A 27918-nucleotide genomic window follows, 5' to 3' on the forward strand; every position below is an offset into this window, starting at 1 on the left:
CCCGGCGCCCCGCTGGCCAATGGGCGGTGGGGGGCGGGGCCGGGAGCGGCCGAGGTCGGGCGGGCGGAAGAAGCGGTGCGAGAAGGTCGGGCGGGGGGGGGGGAGGGGGGGCGGTGACAAGGACCCCCGGGTCGCGACAGCCCGGTGACGGGGCCCCTCGGTGGCTGGGATTCCCCGTGGTGTCGCGACAGCCCGGTGAGCGGTGACGGGGGCACGCGCTGTCGGGACGGGGGGTGACAGGGGCCCACTCCCCCGGAGACAGGACAGCCCCATGTCGCGACAGCCCTGCGCCTGATGACAGGGACCTCTGGTGACAGGGACACTGTGGTGAAGGGGACACCCTGCTATGGGACCTGCCCGGGGGGGGGGGCACGCCGGTGAGAAGGTCACCCCAGTGTCGTGACAGCCTTGAGACTGGTGACAGGGACACCCCGGTGACAAGGACACCCCCATGTCGCGACACCCTGGTGACTGGTGACAGGGACACCCTGGTGACAAGGACACCCCCATGTCGCGACACCCTGGTGACTGGTGACAGGGACATGCTGGTGGGGGGACACCCCAGTGACAAGGACACCCCCATGTCACAACAGCCTGGTGGCTGGTGACAGGGACACCCTGGTGACAAGGACACCCCATGTCACAACAGCCTGATGACTGGTGACAGGGACATGCTGGTGACATGGACACCTCAGTGTCGCGACACCCTGGTGACAGGGACACCCCAGGGACAAGGACACCCCCATGTCATAACACCCTGGTGACTGGTGACAGGGACACCCTGGTGATAAGGACACCTCAGTGTCACGACACCCTGGTGACTGGTGACAGGGACACCCCAGTGTCGCGACAGCCTGGTGACAGGGACATGCTGGTGACAGGGACACCCCAGGGACAAGGACACCCCCACGTCACAACAGCCTGGTGACTGGTGACAGGGGCACCCTGGTGACAAGGACACCTCGGTGTCACGACACCCTGGTGACAGGGACACCCCAGTGTCGCGACAGCCTGGTGACTGGTGACAGGGGCACCCTGGTGACAAGGGCACCCCCATGTCGCGATAGCCTGGTGACTGGCGACAAGGACACCCCAGTGTCGTGACAGCCTGGTGACAGGACATGCTGGTGGGGGGAGGACACCCTGGTGACAAGGACACCCCAGTGTTGCGACAGCCTGGGACTGGGCCACCCTGGGGACATGGCACCTTGGGGATGAGGCCACCTCGGTGACGAGGCCACCATGGGGACATGGCCCCCCAGGGATGTGACAGGGCCACCACGGGGATGGGGCCACCACGGGGATGGGTCACCAAAGCGACGTGACGACTCAGGTGACATGGGGCATGCTGGTGACAGGGCCACCACGGGGGTGGGGCCACCCTGGGGACATGGCACCTTGGGGACGAGGCCACCTCGGTGACGAGGCCACCATGGGGACATGGCCCCCCAGGGATGTGACACCCTGAGGACAGGGCCACCATGGGGGTGGGCCACTCTGGGGACAGGGCCAACACGGGGATGGGGTGGGCCACCCTGGTGACATGGCACCTTGGGGACGTGGCCACCATGAGGCTGGTTGCCACCACGTAACCAGGACCCCCTGGTGACACGTGTGTCCCCCCCCAGGTAACACGTGTGTCGTCCTCCCCCCCCCGCCATGCTCCTCTCCCTCTGCTCCCTGCTGCTGGCCCCCACCCGGCTGCTGCTGGCCCTGTGGCGGCTGGTGGCCCAGCTGGGGGTGGCGGTGGCCGTGGTGGCCGCGGGGGTGGCCTACGGGCTGTGGGGGCTGTGGGTGCTGCTGCGCCGGGGACCCCGACGGACCTTCTGGTGGCGGGTGAGGGACCAGCCCCCCCCCGGCCTGGCCGATGGCACTTTTGGGGAGCACCGGTACCTGCACCTCAAGGTGGGGGGGACCCCGGGGGGGGTAAGGGGGGGCCTGGAGGGGTCCTGAGGGATCTTGGGGGACCTGGGGGGCTTTTGGGGAGTCCTGGAGGAGCCTTCAGGGGTTCTGGGGGGGCTCTGGGGAGGTTCTGGGGGTCTTGGAGGCTTTTTGGGGGGTCCTAGAGGTGTCTTCAGGGGTTCGGGGGGGCTTTTGGGGTCTCGGGTGGAGGTTCTGGGGGTCTTGGGGGCTTTTGGGGGGTTCTGGAGGTGTCTTGGGGGTCTCCTGGGGGTTCTGGGGGGCTCTTGGGGTGCCAGGGGGAGCCTGGGGGGAGGTTCTGGAGGTCCTGAGGGGTTTTGGGGGGTCCTGGGGGAACCTGATGGGGCTTGGGTTGGGGGGGGGCGGGGCTGGGGAGGGGGCTGGGGGGGGTCAGTGAGGACCTGCTTGTGAGACAACTTGGAGGATCCATGTGACCTGGGGGGGGGGGGGGGGGAATGTGGGGGGGGGGGGAGGCCAGTTTTGGGGTGGGGGCTCCCCAGTGACCCCCCCCCCACCCGCCCAGGACTCGGGGCTGCGTCTCCACTACGTCACGCGGGGACCCCCCACCGCCCCGTTGCTGCTGCTGCTCCACGGCTTCCCCCAGAACTGGTGGGTGCCACCGCGCGTGGGGACGGGGGTGGCCCCACTGCTGTCACCCCCCCGGGGCCACCCCCCCCACCCCCCCCATCACCTTCCCCCCCCCTCCAGGTTCTGCTGGAGGCACCTCCTGCAGGACTTGGGGACCCGGTACCGCGTGGTGGCCCTGGACCTCCGGGGCTACGGAGCTTCGGAGAAGCCACCAGGCAGGGACAGCTACCGGCTGGAGGTCCTCCTGGAGGACATCCGCCAGGTCATCGAGATCCTGGGGCCACCCCCGGTGGTGGGGGAGGGGCCGGGGGCCACCGAGGCCCCCCCCGCCTCCTCCAAGTGTATCTTGGTGGGCCACGACTGGGGTGGCCTCCTGGCCTGGGAGGTGGCCTCCAGCCACCCTGAGATGGTGGAGAAGTTGGTCATCATGGACGCGCCGCACCGCGCCGTCATGGCAGGTAATGGGGGGGGGAGGGGGGCTGGGGGGGGACGACACACAAGCGGGGGCTGGGGGAGCCATCGGGTGGCACCTCTGGTGGCCACGTAGGGTTCCGCCTAACAGGTGGCCTGGGGTGCAGCCCTCATGGCCGTGATGGGCCACCATGGTGCCATTGGGTGCCACCTCATGGCCATGCCATGGCCACCATGGCGCCACTGGGTGCCACCTCATGGCTGTGTCACCAGGTGCCACCTCATGGCCATGCCACCAGATGCCACCTGATGGTCATGCCTTTGGGTGCCACCTCATGACCATGCCATGGCCACCATGGCACCATTGGGTGCCACCCCACCATGGCGCCATTGGGTGCCACCTCATGGCCGTGCCACCAGGTGCCACCTCATGACCATGCCATGGCCACCATGGCACTATTGGGTGCCACCCCACCATGGCGCCATTGGGTGCCACCTCATGGCCGTGCCACCAGGTGCCACCTCATGACCATGCCATGGCCACCATGGTGCCATCGGGTGCCACCTCATGGCCATGCCATGGCCACCATGGCACCATTGGGTGCTACCTCATGGCCATGCCACCAGATGCCACCTGATGGTCGTGCCTTTGGGTGCCACCTCATGACCATGCCATGGCCACCACGGTGCCATTGGGTGCCCTCTCATGACCATACCCTTGGGTGCCCTCTCATGGCCATGCCACCAAGTGCTGCCCCCACCCTGTGGCTGGTCTGGGGACCCCTGTGGTGACGCTGACACTGGTGGCCTCTCCTGGCACAGGTTTCATGGCGTGTCACCTCTCCCAGCTCCTGCGCTCCAGCTACATCTTCCTCTTCCAGCTGCCCTGGCTGCCCGAGCTTCTGCTCTCCTTGGCAGACTTTGAGGTGAGACCCCATCCCCACATCCCCTTGGGATGAGACACCCCCCCACGTCCCCTTGTGGTGAGGTGAGACCCTACCCCCACGTCTTCTAGGGGTGGCCTTTGAGGTGAGACCCCATCCCCACATCCGCTTGGGATGAGATCCCACCTCCACATCCCTTTGTGGTGAGGTGAGACCCCACCCCCATATCCCCTTGTGGTGGCCTTTGGGGTGAGACGCCACCCCCACATCCCCTTGTGGTGAGACCCCACCCCTATGTCCCCTAGGGGTGGCCTTTGAGGTGAGACCCCATCCCCACATCCCTTTGTCCCCACACCAGCCCCTCGGGTGCCCCGTGCCACCTTCTGCCCCCAACCCCAAGCAGCTCCTCCAGACCCCCTTGAGGAGCAGCGCCCCCTCTCGGGAGGTGGAGCGGGGACCTCCTAGCCCCGTGCCAGGGTGGTGGCCCCCTCCAGACCCCCTGTCCTCCGGGTGGCCCCACAGCTGGTGCGGACGGCGCTGACGGGCTCGTGGTTGGGGATCCAGAACGCGGCGCAGCGGCTGACAGAGCAAGAGGTGGACGCGTACCTGTACGGGCTGTCCCAGCCCGGGGGGCTCACACCCCCCCTCAACTACTACCGCAACCTCTTCCGGTAGGGGGGGGAGGCCAGGGGTGGGTGGTCATGGTTGGGTGCTCCTGGTTGGGGTAGTCCTGGCTGGGTGCTCCATGTTGGGGTTCTCCTGGTTGGGTGCTCCTGGTTGGGTGGTCATGGTTGGGTACTCCTAGTTGAGGTGCTGCTGGATGGGTGCTCCTGGTTGGAGTGGCCATGGTTGGGTGCTACTGGTTGGGTGTCCATGGTTGAGGTGGTCCTGGTTGGGTGTCCATGGTTGGGGTGGTCCTGGTTGGGGTGCTCTTGGTTGGGTGCTGCTGGTTGGGTGGTCCTGGTTGAGTGTCCATGGTTGAGGTGGTCCTGGTTGGGGCGGACCTGGTTGGGTGGTCCCAGTTGAATGCTTCTGGTTGGGTTCTGCTGGTTGGGTGGTCCTGGCTGAGGTGGTCCTAGTTGGGTGCTCCATGTTGGGGTTCTCCTGGTTCGGTGCTCCTGGTTGGGTGATCTTCGTTGGGTGCTCCTGGTTGGGGTGGTCCTGGTCTGGTGCCACTGATTAAGTGCTCCTGGTTGGGGTGCTCCTAGTTGGGTGCTGCTGGTTCGGTGGTCCTGGTTGAGGTGGTCCTGGTTGGGTGCTGCTGGTTCAGTGGTCCTGGTGGAGGTGGTCCTGGTTGGGGTGGTCCTTGGTGGGGTGCTCCTGGTTGGGGTGGTCCCATTTGGGTGCTCCATGTTGGGTTTCTCCTGCTTGGGTGCCCCTGGTTGGGGTGCTTTTTGTTGGGGTGCTCCTGGTTGGGGTGGACCTGGTTGGGTGGTCCCGGTTGAGTGCTCCTGGTTGGGTGCTCATGCTTGGGGTGCTCCTGGTTGGGTGCTCCTGGTTGGGTTCTGCTGGTTGCGTGCTCCTGGTTGGGGTGGTCCTGGTTGGGTGGACCTGGTTGGGTGCCCCTGGTTGGGTTTATATTGGTTAGGGTGCCCCTGGTTGGGTGCCCCTGGTTGGGTGCTCCTGGTTGAGGTGGTCCTGGTTGGGTGGACCTGGTTGGCTGCTCCTGGTTGGGGTGGTCCTGGTTGGGATTATATTGGTTAGGGTGCTTCTGGTTGGGTGCCCCTGGTTGGGGTGCTTCTGGTTGGGTGCTCTTGGTTGGGTGTTGCTGGTGGGGGTGGTGCTAGTTGGGTGCTCCTGGTTGGGGTGGTCCTGTTTGGGTGTTCCTGTTTGGGTGCTCCTGGTTGGAGTGCTGCTGGTTGGGTGGTCCCGGCTGGGGTGGTCCTAGTTGGGTAGACCTGGCTGGGTGCTCCTGATTGTGTAGTCCTGGTTAGGGTTCTCCTGATTGGGTGCTTCTGGTTGGGTGGTCCTAGTTGGGTGCTCCCGGTAGGGTGGTCCATGTTGGAGTGTTCCTGGTTGGGTGCTCCTGGTTTGGTGGCCCTGGTTGGGGTGGTCCTACTTGGGTGCTCCATGTTGGGGAGCTCCATGTTGCGGTTCTCCGTGCTGGGGTGTTCCATGCTGGGGTGCTCTGTGTTGGTGTTCTCCTTGTTGGGGTGCTCCAGTTGAGGTTCTCCATGTTGAGGTGCCCCATGTTTGGGTACTCCACATTGGGGTTCTCCCCGTTGTGGCTTTCCCCTCGGGGCACTCCCATTTGGGTGCCCCCCCCCAACCCCTCCCTCTTGCCTCCCTACCCCCCAGGGACACCCCGATCCCCCGCGAGCCCCCCCCACTCCCCACCCTCCTGCTGTGGGGCGCCGAGGATGCCTTCCTGGACGCGCGGCTGGTGCCCTGCCTGCGCCGCTGCCTGCGCCCCACCGCGCGCCTCTGCCTGCTGCCCGGTGCCGGCCACTGGCTGCCCGAGGACCAGCCGCGCCCCGTCGCCCGCCTGCTGGACCACTTCCTGGGCACGGGGGACCACCACCACTAGCGGCACCCAGGGGTGCTCCCCCTCCTGCGGAAGGGAGGGGAGCGGTGGGGTGGGGGCGGGAGGGGCCTAATGGCCGGGTGGGGACCGCAACGTTGGGGTGAGGAACCGCCTCCTGGGTGGGGACAGTGGTGGATCCTCAACATCTGGGTGAGGCACCAACATCTGGGTGGGGACCCCAACATCGGGGTGAGGAACCAGATCCTGGGTGGTCAGATGGTGGTGGTTCATAAACATCTGAGTGAGGAACCAACATCTGGGTGGGGACCCCAACATCAGGGTGGGAACAGTGGTGGTTGGGTGGTTCCTCAACACTTGAGTGAGGAAGCAACATCTGGGTGAAAAACCAACATCTGGATAGGGAAGCCAGCATCTGGGTGGAGATGGTGGTGGTTGGGTGGTTCTTCAACATCTGGGTGAGAAACCAACATCTGGGTAAGGAACCAACATCTAGGTGAGGAAGGTGGTGGTCTCTCAACATCTGGGTGAGGAACCAACATCTGGATGGGGCCGATGATGTTCCTCAACATCTGGATGAGGAATCAACATCTGGATATGTAACCCAGAATCTGGATGTGGAACCCAGCATCTGGGTGGGGACGGTGGTGGTTGGGTGGGTCCTCAACATCTGGATGAGGAACCAATATCTGGATGGGGAAACAGCATCTCGGTGAAGAAACAACAGCTGGATGGGACGATGGTGGTTCCTCAGCTTCTGGATAAGGAACAAACAACTGGATGTGGAACCCAGCATCTGGGTGGGGACGGTGGTGGTGGAGTGGTTCCTTAACATCTGGGTGAGGAACCAACATTTGGGTGAGGAACCCAACATCAGGATGAGGAACCAGCACCTGGGCGGTTGGATGGTGGGTGGTGGGTCCTCAACCTCTGAATGGGGAATCCAGCATCTGGGTGAGGACAGTGGTGGTTCCTCAGCATATGTGTGAGAATCCCAACATCTGGGTGGGGAACCAACATCTGGGCGAGGATGGTGGTGTTGGACAAGGACCCCATGTTGGGGTGGATATGCAACATCTGGATGAAGACCCCAATATCTGGGTGGTGACCCCGAGGTGGAGGTAGAGATCCAACATCTGAATGAGGACAACCACATCTGAGCGAGGATCTCCACATCTGGCTGGGGACCCTGGTGTCCAAGCGGAGACCCCAACATCTGGGGAAGGACCCCAATGCCTGGGCGAGGATCCAACGTCTGGAAGATACTGAAGATCTGGGCGGGGACCCCAACATCTGGGTGCTGGTGCCACCTCTGGGGGGGAACCCCAACATCTGGGTGAGGACCCTGGTGCCCAGACAGGGACCCCAACATCTGGAAGGGTCCCCACGCCTGTTCCCAAGTGCCTTGAATAAAGTAGGGTGGTAGCAGCAGGTGCCTGCTGTTGGGGGAGGGGCCGCGTGGGGCCACCCCACCCCCACCCGGCGGGGGAGGGGACCCAGGTGTCGGGGGAGGGACGGGACACCCAGGCCAGGTGGCAGGGGGTGGGTGCTGCACCCACACGGCCAGCGTGAGGCCCAGCACCCGTGGGTGCCAGTCCCGGTGCCGAGCAGCACCCGTGGGTGCCAGCGCCCAGCCGCGCCGCAGGAATGTTCCCGAGTGACTTTTGGGGGGGGCGGGAGGGGGGGGGGGCAGAACCAGAAAAACTCGCCGGGGTGGGGGCGGGGCGGTGCCCGGCGGTCTGGGTCCCCCCGGGGGGGGAGGGGCAGGGTGGGGGCGGGGCGGTGCTCGGGGGTCTGCGCCCCCCGCCCCCCGGCAGGGCCCCCTCGCTGGCGCTGGGCCCGGCAGCTGCTGCCACGGGGGGGGGGGGGAACAGCTGCGTGCCCCTCTGCCACCCTGCGGGGACCCGGCGGGGGGAGGGGTGAGCACCCCACGGGTGGGGGGGGGGGGGGGGCGACACCAGAGCCCCTCCCCGTGGGGCTGGGGGGGGGTCCCGGGGGGGGTGTCCCGGGGGGGGGTCCCGGGCCGGGGCGGTGCGTGTCCTGCCCGTGGCCCCGCCCCGTGGGCGGGGTGGGGGCGGGGCCGCGGCTCGGCGGCTCCGTGCGGGGCCGCTGGGTGCCGAGCCGGGCCGGGCCGGGCCATGGGCCGGGCGGGGGGCGCGGGGGGGGCCCGGCCGCTGCCGCTGCTGCTGCTGCTGGGGGCCGGGGCGGCCGCAGGTGAGCGGGGGGGGGACACCGAGCCGGGCCGGGCCGGGCCGAGCCGAGCCGAGCCGGGCTGGGGGGGAACCGAGGTGGAGCGAGCCGAGCCGGACTGAGCAGAGTTAAGCCGAACCGAGCTGAGCCGAGTTAAGTCGGGCTGAGCCGAGCCGAGCCGGGCTGAGCCGAGTTGAGCCGAACCGAGCCGAGCCGAGCCGAGTTAAGCCGAGCCGAGCCGAGCCGGGCTGAGCCGAGTTAAGTCGGGCTGAGCCGAGCCGGGACGGGGGAGCGGGAGCGATCGGGACCGGGCCGAGCCCTGCCGAGTTCAGCCGGACCGAGCCGAACCGAGCGGAGCCGGGCCGGGCCGAGTCCAGCCGAGCCGGGCCGAGCCCAGCCGAGCTCCCTCGGGCCGGGCTGCGAGGGGCTGGGAGCCGTTTTCCCCCCCCCCCGGGAGCGGCCCGAGCCGGGGTGGGGGAGGGGTCAGGTCCCACCCGCTCGGTCCCAGTTGAGCCCCAGTTTAGTACCGGTGGGTCCCGGGGTGGGGGAGGGGCGGTGCGCCGCACTTTGGCGGCGCGGAAAAAGTTTGGAGCCGGGGGGGAGGGGCCGAACCGGGCCCGGGGGGGGGGGGGAGCGGGACCGTGGGAAGGTGGGGGAGGGGCGGGGGGGGGGGGCACCGGACCCGGTGGGGGCGGATAGGGCAGATCCCGGGACCGGGGCGGGGGAGGGGGGGGTTGGTGGGACCGTGGGAACGCGGGGCCGGGCGGGGGGGAGGGGCCTGGGGGGGGAACCGGGGAGGGGGGGAGGGGCCGGGGCGTGGGAACGGGGCTGGGGGGAGGGGAGGGGGCAGCGGTTTGGGGGTGCGGGGATTGGGGGGAGGGGGTGCAGGACCGCCCCTCCTCGGGGCATTTTGGGACTTTAGGGGTGCAGCGATCGGGGGGGACGGCGCGCGTGCAGCGGGTGTGCAAGCGTGCGGCGCACGTGCAGCGGGCGTGCAACGGACACGCGCGTGCAACGCGTGTGCAATGTCTGGTGCTGCAGGCATGTGCAATGTGTGTGCAATGCTTGGGGTGCTGCAGGCGTGTGCAACGCATCATGCAATATTTGTGGTGCCGCATGCGTGTGCAACGCGTATGCTACACGTGTGCAATGCCTGTGGTGCTGCAGGTGTGTGCAATGTGTATGCAATGCGTGTGCAATGCCAGTGGTGCTGCAGGCATGTGCCGTGCGTGTGCAATGCCCAGGGTTGCAGCAGGTGTGTGCAATGCATGTACAATGTGTGTGCAATGCATGTGCAATGCCCGGCGTTGTAGCAGGCATGTGTTGTGCGTGTGCAATGCATGTGCAATGCCAGGGGTGCTGCAGGCATGTGCAATGTGTGCAATGCCCAGGGCTGGAGCAGGCATGTGCAATGCATGTGCAGTGCGTGTGCACATGCCCGGGGCTGCAGCAGGTGTGTGCAGTGCATGTGCTATGCGTGTGCAATGCCTGTGGTGCTGCAGGCATGTGCAATGTGTGCAATGCCCAGGGCTGGAGCAGGCATGTGCCACACTTGTGCAATGCCTGTGCAATGCCCAGCGTTGGAGCAGGTATGTGCAACACGTGTGCAGTGCGTGTGCAATGCATAGGCAATGCGTGTGCAATGCCTGTGGTGCTGCAGGCATGTGCAATGTGTGTGCAATGCCTGGGGTTGCAGCAGGCATGTGCAGTGCATGTGCAACATGTGTGCAGTACGTGTGCAATGCCTGGGGTTGCAGCAGGCGTGTGCAACATGTGTGCAGTGTGTGTGCAATGCATGTGCAATGCCTGGGGTTGCAGCAGGTGTGTGCAGTGTGTGTGCTATGCGTGTGCAATGCATGTGCAATGCCTGTAGTGCTGCAGGCATGTGCAATGCGTGTGCAGTGCCCGGGGTTGCAGCAGGCATATGCAGTGCATGTGCAACACGTGTGCAGTGTGTGTGCAATGCCTGGGGTTGCAACAGGTGTGTGCTATGCGTGTGCTGTGCATGTGCTAGGTGTGTGCAATGTATGTGCAGTGCCCGGGGTTGCAGCAGACATGTGCAGTGCATGTGCAAAGTGTGTGCATCACGTGCAGTGCCCTCACACTCCCTCCACCCTCCGGCAGCCCCTCCCCTCCCCCCCTCGGGGCACCCACGGGTGGGGGGACCCAGGCGTCCGGGTGCCCCCTCCCCCCGCCAAGGAGCTGAGCGGGGTTGGGGGGGGTGGGGGTGCCCCCTCCCTGCTATGGGGGAGAGGGGTGGGTGACGTGGGTGACCCCGGGTGACCCCAACTGCCCCTCCCCCACTGTTCCCACGGCCCCAAGGCCCAGACGCCTGAGTCCCTCCAGCGGGGGGGGTGGGGGGGGGGGGGTGGGGTGGGGGGCAGGGCGGGTGGTCCCCGGCTTGTTGGGGGGGTCCCAGCCCCATGGCAGGGCCCAGGGTGCTGGGTTGGGGGGGGGCAGCATGTGGGGCAGGAGGAGATGCATGGGACCCTTGGGGGGGATCTAAGGGGCAGTGTGCAGGACATTGGGGGGGGTCTGTGGGGTAGGGGGGAGGGGTCTGTGAGGCAGTGGGGGGGCCTGTGGGGGGTATCTGGGGCAATGGAGGGGGTCTGTGGGGCGGGGGGGTGCTCTGTGGGGCAGTGGAGGGCGTCTGTGGGCTGGGGGTGGGATCTGTGGGGCGTGGGGAGGGTCTGTGGCGCAGTGAGGGTCTGTGGGGCAATGGGGGTGTCTGTGGGGCTGGGGGGGAGGGCTCTGTGGGGCTGACCCCCTGCCTGCCCCCCCAGTGCTGCCGTGCCCCGACGGGGAGCTGCCCTGCGAGAACGGGGGGCTCTGCGTGCTGGACCCCCAGGGGCACCCCACCTGCCTGTGAGTGCCCCCCCCCATGGGTGCCACCCTCCCCCCCCAGCCCCATGGGTGCCCCCAGCCCAGGGCTGCCCCACTCTGGTGCCTATGTCATCCCCCCGTCCCCCCCCGAGCCCCCCACATCCCCCCCCCTTCAGGCGCCCTATAGACACCCCCCCCAGCTGCACAGCAACCCAAATGGCACCCCCAACCCCCCCAGGCACCCCATACCCCCACCCCCCCACCCCATAGCCCCCCCAGGGCACCCCATAGCCATTCCCTGCCCTGTAGCCCCCTCCAGGGCACACTATACCCCCACCCCAGCCCCATAGCCCCCCGAAAGCACCCCATAGCCCCCCCCAGGGCACCCCATAGTCCCTCTGTGCCCCATAGCCCCCCCCAGGGCACCCCATAGCCCCCCCAGGGCACCTCGTAGCCCCCCCTGCCCTGTAGCACCCCCTGCCCCATAGCACCCCCCGCCCCCCCAGGGCACCCTGTGCCCCCCCCCACCCCTCCCCCAGGGCTCCATAGCCCCCCCAGGGCACCCCATAGCGCCCCCACCCCATAGCCCCCCAGGGCACCCCACCCCCCCATCCCCAGCAGCACTGGCTGGGTGGGAGCACCGCGGGGTGCCCCCCCGCAGGTGGGGGCAGGGCGCTGCCTGCCCGGGCAGGGCTGTGGGGGGAGGGGCGGCCGTGGGAGTCCGCCTGGGGCCACGTTCCCAGGGTGCCCCCCCCCGCCCCCGCCCCGACGCCTGGGTTCCCCCGGGGTGGGGGGTGGGGAGCAGCCCTGGCACCCTGCCCCTCCCCCACCCTGGGGTCCTTCTCTGGGGGCGTGGGGGGGTGGGACCCCATGGGGACTCGGGGAGGGCACCCATGGGCCCACCCCACAGCTGGGGGGCAGGTGGTTGGGGGTCACACATCACACAGGGGTCCCGTGGGTGCTGTGAGGGTCCTATGGGTGCTGGGGGGTCCCATGGGTGCTGTGAGGGTCCCATGGGTGCTGGGGGGGCTCCCAGATGCCCCCCGACTGTCATGGATCTCCCATGGGTGCTGGGGGGTCCTGTGGGTGCTGGGGGGGGGGGGTCCCATGGGTGCCACGGGTCTCCCATGGGTGCTGGGGGGGTCCCGTGGGTGCTGGGGGGGTCCCAGACACTCCCCAGCTGCTGGGGGTGTCCCATGGGTTCTGGGGGTCCCATATGGGTGCTGGGGGGGCTCCCAGATGCCCCCTGACTGTCATGCATCTCCCATGGGTGCTGGGGGGTCTTGTGGGTGATGGGGGGGGGTCCCATGGGTGCCGTGGGTCTCCCATGGGTGTTGCAGGGGGTCCCATGGATGCTGAGGGGGTCCAGTAGGTGCTGAGGGGTCCCAGACACCTCCCAGTTGCTGTGGATCTCCCGTGGGTGCTGGGGGGATGCCGTGGGTCTCCCATGGGTGCTGCCCCACAGGTGCCAGCCGGGGGCCCTGGGGGAGCGGTGCCAGCTGCGGGACCCCTGCACCCCCTCGCCCTGCCCCCCCGAGGGGGTCTGCCAGAGCACCCTGCGCCAGGGCACCCTGCGCCCCCGCTGCCTCTGCCCCCCGGGCACCCGCCGTGAGTGGGGGAGGTGGGTGGGGTGGGGGGTGGGGGGGTCCCTGTTGGGGTGGGGGTCATGGGTGGGGGGGGTCCATGGAGTGGGGGGGGTCATGGGGCGGGGCGTTGTGGGGGGGGTCCCATGGTGGGCGGCGGGGCATGGGTCCCATGGGGGGGGGGGGTCCTCATTGAGGGAAGGGTCCCATGGGGGGGGAAGGGATGGAGGGTCCCCATGGGTAAGGGGGAGTCCTTGCTGGGGGAAGGGTCCCATGGGTGGGGGGGGTCCCATGGAGGAGAAAGGGATGGAGGGTCCCCATGCGGGGGGGAGGGCTGCTCATTGGGGTGAGGGTCCAATGTCTGGGGGGGTCCAATGGCGGGGAAGGGCCCCCATGGCTGGGGGGGTCCCATGGGGGGGGAAGGGATGGAGGGGGGTCCTCACTGGGGTGAGGGTCGCATGGCTGGGGGGGTCCCATGGGGGTGGAGCAGGGTGCTGGCAGGCACCCCTGGGTGCCCACCTCACCCCTGGGTGCCCAACGCTTCCAGCCCCCACTCAACAGCACCCCGCCCCTCCCCCCACCAGGTCCCGACTGCACCCCTGTGGAGTTGCCCCCCTCCCCCCCCTGCATCCCCTCCCCCTGCCTGAATGGGGGCACCTGCCGCCAGCTGGGGGAGGGGTCCTTTGACTGTGCCTGCCTGCCTGGTGGGTGCTGGCACCCATGGGTGCTGCTGGGGGGGGGGCAGGGTGCTGGGGGTCACACGGTGGGGGGATGGGATGGGATTGGGGGGGGGTGTCTGGGGCGTGTGTGTCCTTGGGAGGTCCCTGGCACCGGGTGGGGGGGTCTCTGAGGGTCCCTGGGAGGCGGTGGGGGTCCCCAGCAAAGGTGGGTGGGGGTCCCTTGAGGGGGTCTTTGGCACTAGGGAGGGTGGGGGTCCCTGGAAGTGGGCAGAGGGTCCCTGACATGGGTGGGGGTCCCTGAGGTGGGTGGGGGTCCTGGGCACCCATCCCCCTTGGCATCTGTAGGGCTCCCAGGTGCTGGGTTGATGGGGGGTCCCTGCCGCGGGTGGGGGTCCCTGCTCCCCCCCTGACCCCCGGTGACCCCCAGGCTTCGAGGGTCCCACCTGTGAGACCAACGTGGACGACTGCCCCGGGCACAAGTGTCTCCATGGGGCCACCTGCGTGGACGGGGTCAACACCTACAACTGCCAGTGCCCCCCCGAGTGGACGGGTGAGGGGGCACGGGGGGACACCAGGGTGGGCTTGGAGCACCACATGGGCCACCAAGGCCATCTCTGAGGTTGCCTCCAAGCTGGTCCCCAAGGTTGTCATGGGGCTGGGGACCAGGAGGGTCCCTGAAGTGGTCGTCAAGGTGGTCCCCAAGGTGATCAGTGGACCACAGACCCAGCTGGTCCCTGACATGTTCTCAGATGGTCACCAAGAAAGTTCCTCAAGTGGGGGTTGGCCATGAAGGGGTTAGGGTCCAGCAGGTGTTGGTGGAGCCACCTGAGGAACGTTCTTGGTGACCCTCTGAGGGTTGGGGTCCAGCAAGTTCCTCAGGTGGCTCAACCGAGACCTCGTTGACTCCAACTCCTCCATGCCCACCTCCCCCCAGGCCAGTTCTGCACCGAGGACGTGGACGAGTGCCAACTCCAACCCAACGCTTGCCACAATGGGGGCACCTGCTTCAACACCCAAGGGGGCCACACCTGCGTCTGCGTCAACGGGTGGACGGGCGAGAGCTGCAGCGAGAACATCGACGACTGCGCCACGGCCGTCTGCTTAAACGGCGCCACCTGCCACGACCGCGTCGCCTCCTTCTACTGCGCCTGTCCCATGGGAAAGACAGGTGAGGAAGGGTGGTGGGGGCACCCATGGGGTGGGCACCACCAAGGGAACATCTGGTGTGGGGTAGGGCCCCCAGAGTGCCACCCTGGGGTGGGACAAGCACCCTGGGGTGCCTTTGGAGAAGGTTGGGTGACACCAGGATGGGGTGGGCACCCCTGGCATTGGAGGAGCACCCTTGGGTAGCCTTGGCGTGGTTGGGTGGCACCATCACATTGCGGGCAGCACCCTTGGGTGCTCTCGCATGGTGTGGGCACCCATGGGGGGGGTTCTTCTCCCATGGGTGCCCTGACGGCCTGGTGGGTGCCAGGCCTGCTGTGCCATCTGGACGACGCCTGTGTCAGCAACCCCTGCCACGAGGACGCCATCTGTGACACCAACCCCGTCAACGGCCGCGCCATCTGCACCTGCCCCCCCGGCTTCACTGGTGGCGCCTGCGACCAGGACGTCGATGAGTGTTCCATCGGTGGGTGGGGGGGACCCATGGGTGGGGGTGGTGGGCATCCATTCGTGGTGGTGGGATCATCTACGGGCAGGGCTGCACCCTACGGTTGATAGACATGGTGGGGAGCCAAGAGGGGGTCACCCATGGGTGGTGAGTTCCATGGGTGGGGGTGGTGGGCATCCATGGGCAGGACTTCATGCTACGGTTGATAGACATGGCAAGGGGGCCACCCATGGGGTGGTGGTGGGCATCCATTCATGGTGGTGGGATCATCCATGGGCAGGGCTGCACCCCACGGTTGATAGCCATGGCAGGGGAGCCAAGAGGGGGTCACCCATGGGTGTGGAGGTTCCATGGTTGGTGGTGGTGGTGGGCATCCATGGGTAGGGCTGCACCCTACAGTTGATAGATATGGTGGGGAGGGCACCCATGGGTGGTGGTGGGCATCCATTCATGGTGGTGGGATCATCCGTGGGCACAGCTGCACCCTATGGTTGATAGCCATGGCAGGGTGACCCAGGAGGAGGAGCACCCATGGGTGGTGGGCTGCCATGGGTGGTGGCGGGCATTCATTCATGGTGGTGGGATCATCCATGGGCAGGGCTGCACCCTACGGTTGATAGCCATGGCAGGGGGGGCACCCATGGGTGGGAGGCTGCCACAGGTGGGGGGCTACCATGGGTGGTGGTGGTGGGCGTCCATGGGCAGGGCTGCACCCTACAGTTGATAGCCATGGCAGGGGGGGCACCCATGGGTGAGGGGCACCCATGGGTGGGGGTGGGCATCCATTCATGGTGGTGGGTCAGCTATGGATAGGACTGCACCCTACAGTTGATAGCCGTGGCAGGGGAGCCAAGAGGGGGTCACCCATGGGTGGAGGGATTCCATGTGTGGTGGTGGTGGGCATCCATGGGCAGAGCTGCACCCTATGGTTGATAGCCGTGGCAGGGAGAGCACCCGTGGGTGAGGAGCACCCATGGGTGGTGGTGGTGGTCATCCATGGGCAGGGCTGCACCCTATGGTTGATAGCCATGGCAGGATTACCCAGGAGGAGGAGCACCCATGGGTGGTGGGCTGCCATGGGTGGTGGTGGGCATTCATTCATCGTGGTGGGCATCCATGGGCAGAGCTGCACCCTACGGTTGATTGCCATGGCACGGGGGGCGCCCATGGGTGAGGAGCAACCATGGGTGGTGGTGGTGGGCATCCATGGGCAGGGCTGCACCCTACAGTTGATAGCCGTGGCAGGGGAGCACCCGTGGGTGAGGAGCACCTATGGGTGGTGGTGGTGGGCATCCATGGGCAGGGCTGCACCTTACGGTTGATAGCCATGGCAGGGGAGCACCCGTGGGTGCTCCTCACCCATGGGTGCTGACCCCTCCCCCCGCGCCCCGCCAGGTGCCAACCCCTGCGAGCACTTCGGGCGCTGCGTCAACACGCAGGGCTCCTTCGAGTGCCGCTGCGGGCGAGGCTACGCGGGGCCTCGCTGCGAGAGTGACGTCAACGAGTGCCTGTCGGGGCCCTGCCGCAACCAGGCTACCTGCCTGGACCGCATTGGGCGCTTCACCTGCATCTGCATGGCCGGTGGGGTGCCACCCATGGGTGGGGGGGCTGGGCCGGGGTGGGTGATGGGCTCAGTGTGGGACCTGGGAGGGGGAGTTGGGTCCTGGGAGGGGTTTTGGTTTGGGACCTGGGGTGGGTGAGGGACCTGCGGTGTGTTCTGGGGTGGGTGAGGGACTTGGGGTGGGTTGTGGGATGGGTGAGGGACCTGGGGTGGGTCGTGCTACGGGTCTGTGTCCTGGTGGGTCCTGAGAGACCTCACCTGCGGGCAGTGGGTGCCCTGTGGGCTCAGGGTGGGCGCAGTGGTGCCGGTGGGTGTCAGGGTGCCACTGGGTGCAGGGTTCAGCGGGCCCCTGTGTGAGCTGGAGGTGGACGAGTGCCAGAGCAGCCCCTGCGCCAACGGCGGCCGCTGCCACGACCTGGTCAACGGCTTCTCCTGCTCCTGCCCCCCCGGTGAGCACCCCCCCAGCACCCACCCCCAGCACCGCCCCCCCAGCCCCCGCCAGCACCCCCCCAGCACCCCCCAGTACCCTCCAGCACCCACCCCGTACCTGCCCAGCACCCACCCCGCACCCACCCCACGCCTAGCACCGCCACCCAGCACCCCCCCAGCACCCCCGAGCACCCCCCCGCACCCACCCCACCCCCAGCACCCCCCAGCACCCACCCCCAGCACCCACCCCAGTACCCCCCAGCACCCCCCCAGCACCCACCCCCAGCACCGCCCCCCCAGCCCCCGCCAGCACCCCCCCCAGCACCCCCCAGTACCCTCCAGCACCCACCCCGTACCTGCCCAGCACCCACCCCGCACCCACCCCACGCCTAGCACCGCCACCCAGCACCCCCCCAGCACCCCCGAGCACCCCCCCGCAACCCACCCCACCCCCAGCACCCCCCAGCACCCACCCCCAGCACCCACCCCAGTACCCCCCAGCACCCCCCAGCACGCCCCCCCAGCCCCCGCCAGCACCCCCCCAGCACCCCCCAGTACCCTCCAGCACCCACCCCGTACCCGCCCAGCACCCACCCCGCACCCACCCCACGCCTAGCACCGCCACCCAGCACCCCCCCAGCACCCCCGAGCACCCCCCCGCACCCACCCCACCCCCAGCACCCCCCAGCACCCCTCAGCACCCACCCAGCACCCACCCCAGTACCCCCCAGCACCCCCCCAACACCCACCCCCAGCACCCCCCCACCAGGGAGTTTGGGGGGCCCATGGGGGTTCACCCCCCACCCATGGGTGCCCCCCCAGGTTTCTCGGGCCCCACATGCCAGACGGACATGGATGAGTGCGCCAGCACCCCCTGCCGCAACGGCGCCAAGTGCCTCGACCGCCCCAACGGCTACGAGTGCCAGTGCGCTGAGGGTGAGCGGGGCATGGACCCAGAACGGGCCACCCAGGGCCCATGGGTGGTCATCCTGGACCCATGGGTGTCCTTGATCATCTGACATTGACCAACCTGCACCCATGGTGTCCCTGACCTCTTGGCGTTGGCCATCCTGGACCCATGGGTGTCCTCAGCCTCCTGGCTTTGCCCATCTTCCACCCATGGGTGTCCTTGATCATCTCACATTGACCAACCTGCACCCATGGTGTCCCTGAGCTCCTGGCATTGGCCATCCTGCCATGGGTGTCCTTGACCTCCTGGTGCTGTCCACCATGCCCCCCCGGGTGTCCATGCCTACCCTTCACCCATGGGTGCCCTCGGCACCCTCTCCCACACCCGATCCCCTCAGGCTTCGAAGGTCCCCTCTGCGAGCGCAACGTGGACGACTGCTCACCGGACCCCTGCCACCACGGCACCTGCTTGGACGGCATCGCCAGCTTCTCCTGCGCCTGTGCCCCCGGCTTCACCGGCTACCGCTGCGAGCTCCAGCTGGATGAGTGCCACAGCAGCCCCTGCCGCAACGGTGGCAAGTGCATCGACCGCATCAACGCCTACCAGTGCAACTGCCCCCCCGGCACCGCCGGTAGGGTCCAGGGGGTGGGGCAAGGGGCTGGGGGTGGGGGGTAGGAGGTCGTCTCGGGGCACGGGGTGGGTGCTGGACGTGGCGTTGGGTCTTCTCTGGGCATGAGATGGTTGATGGACATGGCCTTGGGTCCCAGCTGGTCATGGGATGGTTGGTGGAGGAGGTTTTGGGTCTTCTCATGACATGAGGTGGGTGCTGGACGTGGTGTTGGGTCTTCTCTGGGCATGGGGTGGTTGATGGACATGGCCTTGGGTCCCAGCTGGTCACGGGATGGTTGGTGGAGGAGGTTTTGGGTCTTCTCATGACATGAGGTGGGTGCTGGACGTGGTGTTGGGTCTTCTCTGGGCATGGGGTGGTTGATGGACATGGCCTTGGGTCCCAGCTGGTCACGGGATGGTTGGTGGAGGAGGTTTTGGGTCTTCTCATGACATGAGGTGGGTGCTGGACGTGGTGTTGGGTCTTCTCTGGGCATGGGGTGGTTGATGGACATGGCCTTGGGTCCCAGCTGGTCATGGGGTGGTTGGTGGAGAAGGTGTTGGGTCTTATCGGGACATGAGGTGGGTGCTGAGCATGGTGTTGAGTCTTCTCTGGGCATGGGATGGGTGCTGGACGTGGTGTTGGGTCTTGTCTGGACGTGGACTGGGTGCTGGACATGGCCTTGGGTCCCAGCTGGTCATGGGGTGGTTGATGGAGAAGGTGTTGGGTCTTATCGGGACATGAGGTGGGTGCTGAGCATGGTGTTGGGCCTTGTCTGGACATGGGATGGGTGCTGGGTGTGGCATTGGGTCCCACCAGAGCCTGCCGTGGGTGACACTGTGGGGTGGTCACTGGGTGCCACATGGGGTGTCCCACCTGGGCACCATCCTGGCGGGACTCAGCCCTTCACCCCTGGTGCCGTACCTGGGTGTGGGGTGGGTGCTGAGCTCTGGCCACCCTTGGGTGCCAGGGGTCAACTGCGAGGTGAACCCCGACGACTGCGCCAGCGCCCCCTGCGTCCATGGCACATGCCGGGACGGCGTTGACCGCTACGACTGCATCTGCCAACCTGGCTTCACGGGTGGGTGCTCCCATGGGTGCTGGTGGCCTTGATGCCCACTGGTTGCTCCCATGGATGCTGGTGGCCTTGGTGCCCGTTGGGTGATCCCATGAGTGGTCCCATGGGTGCTGGGGGGCCTTGGTGTCCACCAGGTGGTTCCATGGGTGCTGGGGGGCTTCCATGTCCACTGAGTGCTCCCATGGGTGCTGGGGGGTGCCCCATTGATTGGGAGCCCCTCTTGGGTGTCACGTTGACCATGGCTGTTGGGTGCTTCTGTTGACCACCTCTATGGGTGCCCCCAGTTGGGTGCCCACCGGGGTGACCCTACCGACACCCCCGCGTGTCCCCTCCCCCTCAGGTCCCCGTTGCGACGTGGAGGTGACCGAGTGCACATCCAACCCCTGTCACCCAGGTGCCACCTGCATGGGTGGTGCCAACGGCGTCACCTGCCTCTGCCCACCGGGCGCCCGCGACCCCCGGTGCCACCCCGGCCCCCTGCCCTGTGGCAGCAGCCCCTGCGCCCACGGCACCTGCCGTGACCACGGCGACGGGTGAGCACCCACTGGGTGCCCGGGGGGGTCTGAGGGTCACCAGGGGTGCCCCCTTGGGGGTTCAGGGGTGGCCGGGAGGGGACCTGGGTGTCCATCCTGCATGGTGGGGTGCCCATGGGTGCTCCGGAGGGTGCCCGTGGGGGCATGGGGGGCACCCATGGGTGCTGGGGGGCCAGAGATGCCAGTGGGTGCTCAGGGATGATCATGGGGTGCCCCTGGGTGACGGGGGTGACAGCGGGTGCATGTGGGTGCCACCCATGGGTACTTTGGGGCGTGGTCATGGCGATGTCCACGGGTCCCTGGGGGGGGCCTGCTGGGGGCACCCTTGGGTGCCCAGCACCCATGAGTGCCCCTCCCCCCCAGGTTCACCTGCGAGTGCCAGCTGGGCTGGGGGGGCCCCACGTGCGCCCGCAGGGAGGACCCCTGTGTCACCCGGCCCTGCCGCCATGGGGGCACCTGCACCCCCCTGGGGGGAGGGTACCTCTGCGCCTGCCGCCCCGGATACCAGGGTACGGCCCACCCTGGGGACACCCTGGGGACACCCTTCCCACCCTGGGGACACCCCGACACCCTGCCCACCCTGGTGTCACCCTGGGGACCGCCTGCCCACCTTGAGGACCCCCTGGGGACACGCTGCCCACCCTGGGGACCCCCTGCCACCCTGGTATCGCCCTGCAGACACCCTGCCCACCCTGATGTCACCCTGGGGACCCCCTGCCCACCCTGGGGACCTTCTGCCTACCTTGGTGTCACCCTGGGGACCCCTGCCTACCTTGAGGACACCCTGGGGACACTGGAGACCTTCTGCCCACCGTGGGGACAGACTGGGGACCTTCTGCCCACCGTGGGGAACCCCTGCCCACCCTGGGGACACTCTGGGGACCATCTGCCCACGCTGGCGACCTTCTGCCCACCCTGGTGTCACCTTGGGGACCTTCTGCCCACCCTGAGGACACCTTGGGGACCTTCTGCCCACCCTTGGGACAGACTGGGGACCTTCTGCCCACCCTGGGGACTCCCTGCCACCCTGGGGACCATCTGCCCACCTTGATGACACCCTGGCGACCTTCTGCCCACCCTGGGGACCCCCCCCACTGTCCCCACCCCTCCGCTGTCCCCAAGGTGATGTGTCCCCCCACCGCAGGTGCCCAGTGCCAGGCGGGGGTGGACGTTTGCGCCTCGGGGCCATGTCACCACGGGGGCACCTGCCTGGATGCTGCTGGCACCTACCGTTGCCTCTGCCCCCCACCCTTCACAGGTGGGCACCCATGGGTGCTGGGGGGGGCTCGGGGGGTGGGGGGGACCTCTGCGTCCTGCCTGTCACATGGGGGCACCCATGGGTGGCGTGTGGCACCATGGGTGGGGGATGCATCCCTGGTGGCTTTGTCCCATGCCCTGATGGGTGCCACCATGCCGTGATGGGTGCCGCCATGCCAGGCACCCAGTGGTGGCTGTGCCCTGACAGGTGCCACCATGCTTTGGTGGGTGCCACCATGCCAGGCACCCAGTGGTGCCACCATGCCCTGATGGGTGCCACCATGCCCTGGTGGGTGCCACCGTGCCAGGCACCCAGCGGTGGCCGTGCCCTGACGGGTGCCACCCTACGTGTCACCCGGCGGGTGGCCGTGCCTGACAGTGTCCCCGGGGTGCAGGGCGGGCGTGCGAGGTGGCCCTGGCTCCCTGCTCCCCCAACCTCTGTGACAACGGCGGTGTCTGCGTCCCCACCCCCGACTACGGGGGCTTCACCTGCCGCTGCCCCCCCGGCTGGCGAGGTACCCGCACCCCAGGGTGCCCCTGCAGCCTCCCCGGCACCCAGGGACCCCCCGCTGACACCCTGGGTTCCTCTGGCACCTCCCCCCCACCCTGGGCACCCTGACCCCCTGTCACCCTGTGTCCCCCTGGGCACTCTGACCCCCCTGTACTGCTGCCCCCCTCCCCGGGGACCCTGACCCCTTTGGCACCCCAAGCCCCTGGGCACCCTGACACCCCCCCCCGCTTCGTCACCCTGACCTCCCCCTGCCACCCAGCCCCCCCCCACCAGCACCCCGACACCCCCGTCACCCTGAGACCCCCCTGTACCACCCTGGTCCCCCACCACCCTGACCCCCACCACCACCTCGCCCCTCCCATCACCCTGACCACCCTGCCCCCCCCCCGCCTGCCCCCCCCCAGGCGAGCACTGCCAGGAGGACGTGGACGAGTGCCAGCAGAGCCCCTGCCTGCACGGGGGGGTCTGCGCCAACCGCCCCGGCACCTTTGGGTGCCTCTGCCCCCGCGGCTACGGGGGGGGCCACCTGCCAGCACGACCTCAATGACTGCCACCCCGGTGAGGGGGCGGGGGGTGGGCAGGGGGACATGGGGGCTTGGGGGCTGGGGACACTGGGGGGGGCAGGGGGGCTGGGCAGCTGGGGGGCCTGGGGACACCAGAGGGGACAGGGACACTGGGTGGACAACAACCTGTTGGGGGGGTTGGGGACACCGGGGGGCTTGGGGACACAGGGTAGGGCTGGGGACACCAGAGGGACAGGGACACTGGGGGCCTGGGGACACGGGTGGGGTCCTGGGGACACTAGAGGGGACAGGGACAGTGGGGTCCCTGGGGGGACACTAGCCTGTTGGGGGGGGGGTTGGGGACACCAGGGGGTCGTGGGGACGAGGCGGGGGGGGGGGCTTGGGGCCATGTGGAGGTGGCACCCCTGGGTGCCATGTGTCCCCCCTCCCTGTCCCTTTGTGTCCCGTCTCCCCCAGACCCCTGCCTGAACGGGGGCACATGCCGGGACGGGGTGGGGACGTTCTCGTGCTCGTGCCCCCCCGGGTTCGGGGGTCCCCGCTGCGGCACGGAGCTGGACGAGTGCCAGAGCCACCCGTGTCACCACGGGGCCACCTGCCGCGACCACGTCAACAGCTTCACCTGCACCTGCCCCCCTGGCTGGACCGGCCCCCGCTGCCAGCACGACGTCCCCGACTGCACCCACAGGTGACCAAGGGGGGGGAGGGGGGACACCCCAGGAACACCCCCCCTCTGACACCCCCATGGCACCCACGGGTGGCCCCTGGTGTCCCCAAATCCCCCCCAGCCACCACCTCATCCTCCACGGCACCAGCACCCACGGGTGGCCCCTGGTGTCCCCAAATCTCCCCCAGCCACCCCATCCCCCACAGGTGTCCCCAGCCCCCCCCCCAGCCACCCCATCCCCCACGGGTGGCCCCTGGTGTCCCCAACCCTCCCCCCCAGCCACCCCATCCCCCACGGGTGGCCCCTGGTGTCCCCAAACCCCCCAGCCACCACCCCACCCCCACAGCACTAGCACCCATGGGTGTCCCCTGGTGTCCCCAAATCCCCCCCCAGCCACCCCATCCCCCATGGCACCAGCACCCACAGGTGTCCCCAAACCTCCCCCAGCCACTGTGTCCCCCATGGAATCAGCACCCATGGGTGGCCCCTGGTGGCCCCAAATCTCCCCCCGCCACACCATCCCCCCCAGGTGTCTCCTGGTGTCTCCAAACCCCCCAGCTACCCCATCCCCCACGGCACCAGCACCCATGGGTGTCCCCAAATCTCCGGCCACCCCATCCCCCACTGCACCAGCACCATGGGACACCCCAGGGTGCTGGGGACATCCAAGGGTTCTGGGGGCACCCAAGGGTGCTGAGGGACATCCAAGGGTTCTGGGGGACACCCATGGGTGCTGGGCACACCCAAGGGTGCTGGGCGTCACCCAAGGGTTCTGAGGGGCACCCAAGGGTTCTGGGGGACACCAATGGGTGCTGGGGATATCCGAGGGTGCTGGGGGACACCAGTGGGTGCTGGGGACATCTGAGGGTTCTGGGGGACACCAATGGGTGCTGGGGATATCCGAGGGTGCTGGGGCACACCAGTGGGTGCTGGGGACATCTGAGGGTTCTGGGGGACACCCAAGGGTGCTGGGGGCCACCGATGGGTGCTGGGGACATCTGAGGGTTTTGGGGGACACCAGTGGGTGCTGGGGACATCCAGGGGTGCTGGGGGACACCGATGGGTGCTGGGGACATCCAAGGGTGCTGGGGGACACCGATGGGTGCTGGGTACATCCGGCGGGTGCTGGGGGGCACCCAAGGGTTCTGGGGACACCCATGAGTGCTGGGGGGCCACCCATGGGTGCTGAGCTGCCCATCCCCCCCCACCAGCTCCTGCTTCAACGGAGGCACCTGTGTGGACGGCGTCGCCTCCTACACGTGCCGCTGCCGCCCCGGCTTCACCGGCACCCACTGCCAGCACCCGCCGGATGGGTGCGCGGCGCAGCCCTGCCAGCAGGGTGGCACCTGTGTCACCGCTGGGGACACCTACCACTGCCTCTGCCCCCCCGGCTACACGGGCGCCCAGTGCCAGGTCAGTGGGGGCACCCATGGGTGCGCCAGGGGGGCAACCCCCACCCTGGGGACCCCAACCACCCCTTTCCAAAAGTGGGTGTCCCAGCACTGCAGCACCCCACCCCTCCCCCCCTCCCCCAAACTGGTGTCCCCACCCCCTGACCTGGGCACCCAAGCCCCCCCCAAATCCCCCTCCCCCAAACTGGGTGTCCCAGCACCCCCTGACCTGGGCACCCCAAGCCCCCCCCAAATCCCCCTCCCCCAAACTGGGTGTCCCAGCACCCCCTGACCTGGGCACCCCAAGCCCCCCCCAAATCCCCCTCCCCCCAACTGGGTGTCCCACCCCCCCCCGCCCCTGTCACCCACCCCACTCCCATTCCTGTGCCCCCCCTGTCCCCCGTGCCCCCCAGGAGCCCCCTTGGGTTGCCCCCCCCCGCCCCCCCTGACCCCCCCCTCGCGCGCAGAGCCCCGGAGCTGTGCGGGGAGGGGCGCTGCGGGGGGGCAGTGCAGGCAGGTGGGGGGCACCGTGTCCTGCCTCTGCCCCCCTGGCTGGAGTGGCAGCGCCTGCGACGTCCCCAACGTCACCTGTGCCACCGCCGCCGCCCTCAAAGGTCAGTGCCTGCCCAGCATGGGCACTGGGGGGACTGGGAGGGACTGGGAGCCTGGGTCCCCTCCCGTTTGGGCACTGGGAGGGACTGGGCCCGAGTGCCTAGGTCTCTCCCAGTTTGGGCACAGGGAGAACTGAGAGGTTTAGGTAGTGCCAGGATGCCTGTGTGCCTTCCCAGTTTGGGTTACTGGGAGAACTGGGAGGTTTAGACAGAGCAGGGATGCCTGTGTGCCCTCCCAGTTTGGGTTACTGGGAGAACTGGGAGGTTTGGACGGAGCAGGGATGCCTGTGTGCCCTCCCAGTTTGGGTTACTGAGAGAACTGGGAGGATTAGAAAGACCCCAGATGCTTGGGTCCTCCCCAGTTTGTGGGTACTGGGTAGACTGGGGAGAGTAATAACATTGGACACCTGGGTCCCCTCCCAGTTTGGGTTACTGGGAGAACTGGGAGCATTACTAATCCTGGGTGCCTGTGTTCCTCCCAGTTTGGGTTACTGGGAGAACTGGGGTAATTACTAGTCCTGTGTGCCTGTGTCCCTTCCTGGTTTGGGTTACTGGGAGAACTGGGGTAGTTACTAATCCTGTGTGCCTGTGTCCCTTCCTGGTTCGGGTTACTGGGAGAACTGGGAGCATTACTAATTCTGGGTGCCTGTGTCCCTCCCAGTTTGGGTTACTGGGAGAACTGGGATAATTACTAATCCTGGGTGCCTGCGTCCCTCCCAGTTTGGGTTACTGGGAGGACTGGGAGCATCACTACCCCGCACACCTGCCCCCTCCCCCCCGGGGCAGGCGGGTGCCCCCCACCATGCCTCAGTGTCCCCTCCCACAGGGGGCCGCTGGCGCAGCTGTGCCCGGCCGCGGCACTGCGTCCCCCTGGGCGCCACCGGGCACCGGTGCCTCTGCCGCGAGGGCTACGGGGGCAGCTACTGCCAGAGCCCCCGCGACCGCTGCCGGCCCAACCCCTGCCGCCACGGCGCCTGCCGCAGCTACGGCGGGGGTTACGAGTGCGAGGTGAGCCCCCACCCCTGGGTTCCTCCGGTGTCCCCTGGGTGCCCCCTGCATATCCCCTGGGTGCATCCTGGGTGTCCCTGGGTGCATCCTTGTTGTCCCCTTTGGTATCGTCTGGGTGCCCCCGGGTGTCCTCTAAGTATCCCCTGGATGTCGCCTTGGGTGCCCCCCAGGTATCCCTTGGTGCATCCTGGGTGTCACCTGGTGCCTCTGGGTCCCCCTTTCATGTCCCCTGCATGTCCCCTGGTGTCCCCTGAGTGTCCCCTGGGTGCCCCCTGGATGACCCCTGGATATCCCTTGAGTGTCCCTTGGCTGTCCCCGGGGTATCCCCTGGGTGCCCCCTGCATGTCCCCTGGGTGCATCCTGGGTGTCCCTTGGCTGTCCCCTGGGTGCCCCTGGGTGCCCCCTGGGTGTCCCTTGGCTGTCCCCTGGGTGCCCCTGGGTGTCCCCAGCACCCCCTACTGCCCTCCCTGCCCAACAGCTGCCTTTAGGGCTCAGCTGCCCCTTTCGGGGGGCTCCTGGGTGCCCACCTCCCCCGGTGCCGTGGCCCTGGCCGGGGGGGGGGGGGGGGAGTGACACAGGTGCCACCCATGGGTGCTGTCCCCGCAGTGCCCACCGGGCTACGTGGGCCGCGAGTGCCAGCTGGAGGTGGACGAGTGCCAGTCGCAGCCCTGCCAGCACGGGGGCACCTGCCTGGACCTGGTGGGCCGTTACCTCTGCTCCTGCCCCCCCGGCACCCTGGGTGGGTGCTGGGGACCCCCGGGGGGGGGGAGGGGTGGGGGGAGCATGGGGAGGGGGGCCCTGTGTCCCTGCGGCGCTGGGTGCTGGCGGGGAGGGAGCCCGGTCGCCTTGTCTCCAGGTTTGGGTGGGCAGCAGGATGGGACCCCACGTGCGTCGTCCCCCCCCAAGGTGGCATCTGTCCAGTCCCCATGTGTCGTGCCCCACCCCCCCAGGGTGGCAGTCGTCATGGTCCCCATGTCCCCCCCCAGGGTGGCACCTATCAGTGTCCTGGGCATCCCAGGGTGGCAGCAACCAGGGTCCCCATGTCCCCATCCCGTGGTGGCCGTTGTCATGGTCCCCACATCCCCATGGTCCCCCCCCCATCCCCCCCCATGGTGGCACCCCTCCAGCTGCCCCCCCCACCATGGTGCCATCCCTCCAGCTGTCCCCCCCCCATAGTGGCACCCCTCCAGCTGCCCCCTCCCAGGGTGCCATCCCTCCTGGTGTGTCCCCCCATGGTGGCACCCCTCCAGGTGTCCCCTCCCCCAGGGTGCCATCACTTCAGCTGCCCCCCCACCCCCCATGATGGCATCCTTCCAGCTGTGTCCCCCCCCATGGTGGCACTGGTCCAGGTGTGTGTCCCCCCCAGGGTGCCATCCCTCCAGCTGTACCCCCTCCCCCATGATGTGTGTGTGTGTCCCCCCAGGTGTCCTCTGCGAGATCAACGAGGACTGCGCCCCCCCCTCCGGCGCCGGGGACCCCTGTGCCTCCACAACGGGACGTGCCTGGACGGGGTGGGGGGGTTCAGCTGCGCCTGCCCCCCGGCTACACTGGCGCGCTGCTGAGGGGGACCTGAACGAGTGTCACAGTGACCCCTGCCACCCCCCCACGCGGGCCTGTGTGCAGGGTCCCAACAGCTACCGCTGCCTCTGCCAGCCCGGCTT

The 27918-nt window shown here is 68.2% G+C and overlaps 2 protein-coding genes across 2 annotated transcripts; both read left to right on the plus strand.

Annotated features, from left to right (window-relative positions):
- Positions 1-61: 61 nt before the first annotated feature.
- On the plus strand, positions 62-7713 carry EPHX3 (epoxide hydrolase 3). The gene is made up of 7 exons (XM_037407123.1): positions 62-195; positions 1629-1905; positions 2444-2529; positions 2629-2966; positions 3742-3845; positions 4326-4474; positions 6102-7713. Exons 2-7 carry the CDS (start codon positions 1660-1662, stop codon positions 6328-6330), a joined length of 1152 nt encoding a protein of 383 aa, XP_037263020.1. The 5' UTR covers positions 62-195; positions 1629-1659; the 3' UTR covers positions 6331-7713.
- LOC119156851 (neurogenic locus notch homolog protein 3-like) lies at positions 7017-27918 on the plus strand. Its single transcript, XM_037407231.1, is given in 25 exon segments — positions 7017-7185; positions 8452-8499; positions 11259-11340; positions 12764-12906; positions 13466-13585; positions 13989-14111; positions 14496-14729; positions 15036-15191; positions 16569-16754; positions 17070-17183; positions 17986-18099; positions 18471-18704; positions 19651-19761; positions 20099-20291; positions 20655-20800; positions 21436-21549; positions 21944-22063; positions 22464-22573; positions 22575-22617; positions 23040-23268; positions 24459-24660; positions 25106-25252; positions 26076-26257; positions 26864-26996; positions 27681-27918. Coding segments are annotated over 25 exon segments (3603 nt in total). The 3' UTR covers positions 27831-27918.

This window comes from Falco rusticolus, chromosome 13, assembly GCF_015220075.1.
Source record: "Falco rusticolus isolate bFalRus1 chromosome 13, bFalRus1.pri, whole genome shotgun sequence".
NCBI classification, from domain to species: Eukaryota; Metazoa; Chordata; class Aves; order Falconiformes; family Falconidae; genus Falco; species Falco rusticolus.